General features: G+C 39.3%; 1 protein-coding gene across 3 annotated transcripts in view; it reads left to right on the forward strand.

Moving 5' to 3' along the window:
* The window catches only part of LOC109829136 (1,4-alpha-glucan-branching enzyme 3, chloroplastic/amyloplastic), a 32,979-nt gene that overhangs the window by 25,675 nt on the left and 689 nt on the right, over positions 1-6,615 (forward strand). For 2 of the 3 annotated variants that reach the window (XM_020396250.1, XM_020396251.1), the window contains 3 exons: positions 470-574; positions 1,620-1,705; positions 1,876-1,930. In XM_020396250.1, coding sequence (XP_020251839.1) covers positions 470-574; positions 1,620-1,705; positions 1,876-1,930 — 246 coding nt within the window. Of the gene's footprint in view, positions 1-469; positions 575-1,619; positions 1,706-1,875; positions 1,931-6,615 lie in introns of those variants that run through there. The other variant, XR_002243978.1, reaches the window with a different exon arrangement.

Here is a 6,615-nt window from a genome sequence, read left to right on the forward strand (position 1 = left end):
CTATAAGATTGTTAATATAAAAGTACTAGTTTAAACAGGGTTTCATGTTGTGAATAAAAGGAATATGACTAGGTTATCTGGGATGAAAGTAGAGTTCTAGATTTGTAAAGATGGTACTCTATCAAGAGATAAGAAAGGGAGGACAGTAAAGTATGCCTTTTGCATATTATTGTAAGACTGATTGTAATCAACAGATTAACCTCCATTAGACCTTTTTACAAATAAATTACTGACGCAAACTACTGTAGAACTAGAAAGCAGCTTACCATAAGAAGTAGAATAGAATAACAATGGAAGCAAAACTTTATCTAATTGTTCATGGTCTGTAATCGTCTTCAATCCAAGATCATAATGTAACTAGTGAAATTTTTACCTAATCCAACTATAAATTGACTTCTTTACAGCATTCTATAAATTCATAGTGTGCAAAGACCAGTAGAACTTGACCCCTATATATTCCTTGTGGCAGATAATATCCTACCTTAGAGGTCCCCTTCTCTTCGTATTTAACTTTCATCCAGAGGCCTCTTTTGAGGGGTATATTATTGGGGTAGAAGAAGCTGGAGAGTATCAAGTAAGTGACAACATATCTCTCCTGAGTTGCTTGTTCCTGAATTTATTTTTTTCTTCTCTTTTTTCCTTTATGTTGGCTATTTGAAGTACTCCTTACATTTGTATGTTATAGTAACTACATATATTAACATTGTTGAGCATGGACTTTTTGGATTCCTTTCCATGTGATCTAATAATAGTCCATGCGAGGAAGTAGTGTTCAGAAGTCAACCTCATATATATTCTTCGTACGAAACTCTTTACTGTATGTATTTGGGTAATGTGGTTGTTTGGCGGATAACATCAACATTCAGAAAGGTATTAACAGTATTTTGGCCATTAATTTTCTTCAAGTTTGATGGATGATGCAATATGTTGGTTGGTTTGTACCAGCGGATTGAAGTACATGGAATTGTGCACCGATCTCAAAGAGTACCAACCTTTTTATCTTTCTTCTCCAGAATTAAATACCATAACATTACTCGATTGTTATATTTTCTTGGAGGGGAGCTTAGTACAGTAAATCTTACATTCTTTGCTCTGTCTGGTATCTCTCTTTTAGCATGTAAAACTCCAGATGGTTACTTGTTAAACAAGTTCCTCCTTTGTCACTGGCTTCTTCCCTCCACATGTGATGTGACATTCTGGTCTGTCCAAAATTGCAGTTTTTATTTTCTGTTTGTGCCCTTATGTTGACAGTTGACCTATCTATACACTCGTATTAGAGTCTTTAACTTGAAGTAGAATCTTTAATTCAGAGCTTAAGAACATGGTAACATTTTTGGAGTTAAAGCTGCATTTCTCAACTATATCATAGCAGGCATATTAATGATAGGCAATTAAATCTGCTCATTCCCTGATGATACTTATGGGGTTAAGATACATTTCTCTGACCACCATAGCATGCACGCTAAACGTAGGACCTTTTCATTCCAGACTGCAAACAATTTGTCATGAAGAAATAATTTTGTTTCCTAAAAGTTAAATTTTGTTTCTGTCAATTCATTATGTTTAATCTTAGAGATCACTTTCTAGAGGTCATTTATCTTACATTAATTTGGCTATAGGTAGTATTGAACACAGATGAAATCAGCTATGGTGGACATGGAATGCTCAAAATTGATCAGTGTCTCCACAGAACGAGTAACAAGAGGTACTTTTTCTACATTTGTTTCTTCTTTTCGTCCAAATATATGCTTATTTTGGAGTTTACATTTCAATAAAGCATTCAATATTCCGGTAAATTTTCTGCACATTATATAGTTTTAATACATCATCGCAAAATTGAACCAAAAGTGCCCTCTGAATAATTTTTTTTTCCAGGAGCGATGGATGCCGAAACTCCTTGGAAGTGACTTTACCTTGTAGAAGTGCTCAGGTACTAATGAAAATGGTCATCAAGTAGAACTTGAATCCAGATTTCTGTGGTTATGGCGATAAACGAATCAGATAATCCGTTCTTAATATTTGTATTCACTTAAAATAGTAAGGAAATATTCTATATATTTACTTGGTTAATATTCTAAGATTATAAATAATAACCATTTAATTGAGCAAAAAAACGTTTACTTCGTAAATATTCTAAGTTTTTTTTCTCAGGGTACTAGTAAACATCGAGGACCAGAGAGGAGAGCATAGTGACGAGAGACCTCTTCCTCCCCGTTCCAGTAAAGCAAGCTGTGGTCTAATCCAACCTATCCGTTCCAGTACTTTTTGTTTGTCGAGTAGGCTTAGGCTACAGTCCAATACCTATGAAAGAAAGAGCTAAAGTTCCCATTGGAAGCACTTATGGGAGATGAAACGAAAAGAAGCTTTACCATGCCATGGCATAACTTCCACTGGTTTACGAACAACTGAATCGGACCGTTCGATTCAAATAAAAAGTAGGTAGACGATAAGCCGCTAGTGAAGAAATGTGAACTCCTCCTTTGGCCAAGCAAAACAAAGAATCATTCTCTATTTGACTTCCTTGAGCTGCCGTCATTCGATCAGTCCCTCTTTGGGAGATCCGCCTTCATATCAGCAGGGGAAGGGAGCGATTGTTGAGGCATACAAGTGGTTGCTTGCTCGGATTGTTCCACCTGCTGACTGACTTTCTTTCCATAGGAGATCTGGTTGCTTCCCAATACGAGTGGCGAATGCGTGCACCTCTTTGAAAGCCTTGCTTGGGCCCTAAGAAAAATTCATTTTTAATGAGACTGAAGACTTCGCCTTTTCTTCAGTGGATGAAAAGATTTATGAATAAGAATTCGCCATCCATGTCAAGTCAGCTAGTCATTCAACTAATCTTGTCTGCTTTGATCACTGGATTAGAGTATGCCCTTCCACTTCCGGTAGTCAGAAAGGTAGCCGATAGCCGGAACAACTGGAACTGTAGCTTGCACTCGAGTTGGCGTATATATCTTTTCTTTGGTCGATGGTCCTCTTTAAGCTTAGTCCTTTTAGTTATGTCGGCTAGCTGCCTGTCAGATATTCAACTACTCACTTGTCCTCGGCCCTTTTTTCAAAGTAAGAAGCCGATGCCACCTTTTTTCCGAAGTCATCGAATCGGCAGGCACAACAGAAGGAATCAACATAGGGAGTTATCTTAGCGTTCGAGGACAGCACTTACCTCCGCCACTGGATCTCGAAACCACTCTTCAAAACACAACCAGTAAAGTGAGCTTCACAGAAGGCATAATAGGGAGATTTCATGGCTTTCTTTTGAGAGCCTATATATTCTTGAAGAAGAAAAGAAAAACGATTTTCGTTCTTTGGGTGATTTTATGTTGCTAATTCCATCGTCGTCAGTCCTTCCCTCCTCCCGAGAAAGTGGAAAGGAATTCACACGTCCACTGCCCAAAAGAGGAAAGATTCTGAACGAGATGCTGGGGAGTCGACCCTTCTTTCCATTCTACGCGTGTCAAGTTGAAGAAGTGAATGCAGCAAAAGAATGAAGCTGCATTCATTTACTGTCTTGTCTTAAATCAAAGCATCTCTCTAAAGCCATTGTCTACGGGCTTCATACCGCTCAGGAGGGTGACACACCGCCCAATTGTTCTTCCGCTTGGTATCTTCGGGAAGATAGCAAACCATAATCATATATGCAATTCGTCTTTCTCTTTTTGTGTGGAAGTTAAAAGATAGCTGAAAGCCAGGCTTCGCCGTTTGATAATATTTGATCAAAAAAGACAGTGGGACCTCGCGGCTCGAGCCGCATTTCACGAAGTCAGGCTTTGTCACCATTCAAATAATTTGCCACTCACTCGTTGGTTGGTCTTCTATTCTGTTATCTTAGACTATGCCTTCTTCAATTCCATTCTTCGTCTCCTTAGTTTCAGTCTTTTTTCTGTCCCAACCCAACATTTTAGAGTGTCGTGCCAGGGCGATAGGCGCGCCGTAGTCACACATTCGAGCACGAGCCTTTCTTCGCTATGTAAAACAAAGGGACGGAATAAGTGTCAGACCCTCAACAAAAGAATGGATTAAGGTGGGCTTCGGATTTGGAAACATTTTCTCTTTCTTTTTTTTCTTAGAAAGTTCTTTGATCTGCCGCTGTTATAACACCACAATATTTGTCCTTTAGGGGTTAATGCTCTTAATGGTGAATCGATCATTCGCTATCCTTTTTTTTTATGAGAGGATAAAATGGAAGAAAAGTAATGAAACCTGCGATGGCTATTGAATAACCACCTTTGACTTTGTTAATAATAAACCCTTTGACCTTTTTATTCGTTTGCCAAATCTTTTTCAGTTCCATCCAAGCTCGCTTTTGTCTGAATCTTCGTGGAAGAAGCGGTTCACCAGACACTACATCCAGGGATCCTACAAAATCATGAAACCTGGCGGCTGCTCGCTCTTTGATCAGTGATTCACCGGCCACTAGATCGATGAAGAATCTCTCCAAAATACGCTTTTTTGATCAGTGATTCACCGGAGCCTAACCCGAACTACTTCACTTTCACAAATCGACTTTCCTAGCTCCCTCACTGAACTGATTCACATAGGTCCAAACCAGCTGAGCTAGCTCATTTTTCCTTTACGAGATCTCGGCTCTTCAGAATGGTTGGAGAGAGCCAGAGCCCCGCCTCCTCTTGGTTGGCGCCGGGCCCGAGGGTGATGGGACTACTTCTGAAGGAGCGATTCGCCTCCCAATATTTGTGAAGTATCCGTGATTTATTGAAGATAGCTGTTGGAATTGAATGAGAGAAGGCTTTTCTCGATCGAATAGGTCATAACCTGCGTGATCAATGCGTCGTCTTATTCGCTCTGCTAAACAAAGGAGCCTACAACCCAACCTCTTTGTTTGAAGCTTCTACTTGCTTGTTGAAGCTTTGCTTCCCCTAATTCCAAAAAACACAACAAAAAATTAGCAACTCTTGTAAAAAGCTTATCTTTGATAGTGGTCATAGGAAGGGTTCAGAAAGGATTTTGAGCATAATGAAATGAACCCTTGGATGAAAAGAAAATCCGCCAATCAGTGATCATAGGCGGTCGGGTGAGGCTGGAGTCTCGAATTCCCTACATGCTGATGAAGAAGCAGTGTACGCAGAAAGGGAGCTCGACTTCTCCGCTATGATCTCCCCAGTAGTTCATATAGGAGCTATTGTCGTTTCATTCTAGAGTGGCCTCCGTCACCCCGGTCAGCGTGCACATCAGAGCAACTGGAGCAGCAGGTGGTACTTCGGCCAAGCCGGTTAAGCAGGAATCGAGGAAAATGCATCCTGAAGTGTTGAGCTCTTTCAGTTAAAAAAGGCAGAAAGCGAATGCTGGCTCGCCCAACCCGTCGATAGGGTCAAGGGTAAGGTATATTCGCAAATACCCGTCGATAGGGTCAAGCATAAGGTATATTCGCCCAACCCGTCGATAGGGTCAAGCGGAATGCTGGCTGGCCGATCCCGTAGCGATAGGTCAGGGTAACCGGGTATACTACTTATAGTAATATTATGGGGGCTATGCTTGGGGTAACCGAAGGCACAAAGGTTGGTCCGCTTTGGTAGTCGGAGTGGTGTGCACATCCGGACCCTCGCAGCTCATCACTTCAAATATGGTAACGGCACAGTTCCCATCGCCAGTGTATTGAGTTGATGAGGCATTGAGACGATCACTACGCAGCATAAAATTTGTGCTTGGTACCAAACATAACCCATTTTTCTCATATATATATATAATATATATATATATATATATTATATATATATATATATATATATATATGTGTGAGAAAAATGGTATGCTATATATATATGTTGAGAAAAATGGGTATGCTGTGGTACCAAAGCCACAAATTTTGTGCTTGGTAGTGAGCTGCTCATTCTCATCCACTCATTCAATTGGGGGACCACATTCAACCCATGTGAATGTGGTCCCCCATTTGAATGAGTTGAAGATAATATGCCACCTCACTACCAAGCACAAATTTGTGCTTGGTACCAAGCATACCGCCATATATATATATATATATATACTATATATATATATATATATATATATATATGAGGAATATGGGTATGCTTGGTACCAAGCACAAAATTTGTGCTTGGTAGTGAAGTGGTACAACCCCCTCCACTCATTCAAATGAGGGATCACATTCACATGAGTTGAGGAGTGCATGGGGATATTCAACCATTTGAATGAGTGGAGGGAATTATGCCACCTCACTGCCAAGCACCACTTTTTGTGCTTGGTACCAAACATACCCATTTCTCTCTCTCTCTATATATATATGTATATATATATTTGAGTTTCAAAGTGAACTTCAAATTTTTGTACAATCTAAACTTAATAAATGTACGGAAGGTGAATGTTGCATCATATTCGTAATAATACACATTATAAGAGATCAAAGTTTAACTTTAAATGAACATTTGACAAGCAAACAAATGGAATATGTAAATGCTCCTATGTGATTTGTTAATACCTGATTATTGAAAATTATTATACTGTTCTTAAATGATCTTCCTGATCAACTTTTGAAAAAAAATAATAATTAGATTAATGTAGTAAGAACAATAGGATAATTATTTGATCAACTTCCACCCTATAGTTCAATGAAATACAAGTGCTAATTGCCTTCTTTGTGGC

The sequence above is a fragment of the Asparagus officinalis genome, chromosome 1 (genome assembly GCF_001876935.1).
Source record: "Asparagus officinalis chromosome 1, Aspof.V1, whole genome shotgun sequence".
Taxonomy (NCBI): Eukaryota; Viridiplantae; Streptophyta; class Magnoliopsida; order Asparagales; family Asparagaceae; genus Asparagus; species Asparagus officinalis.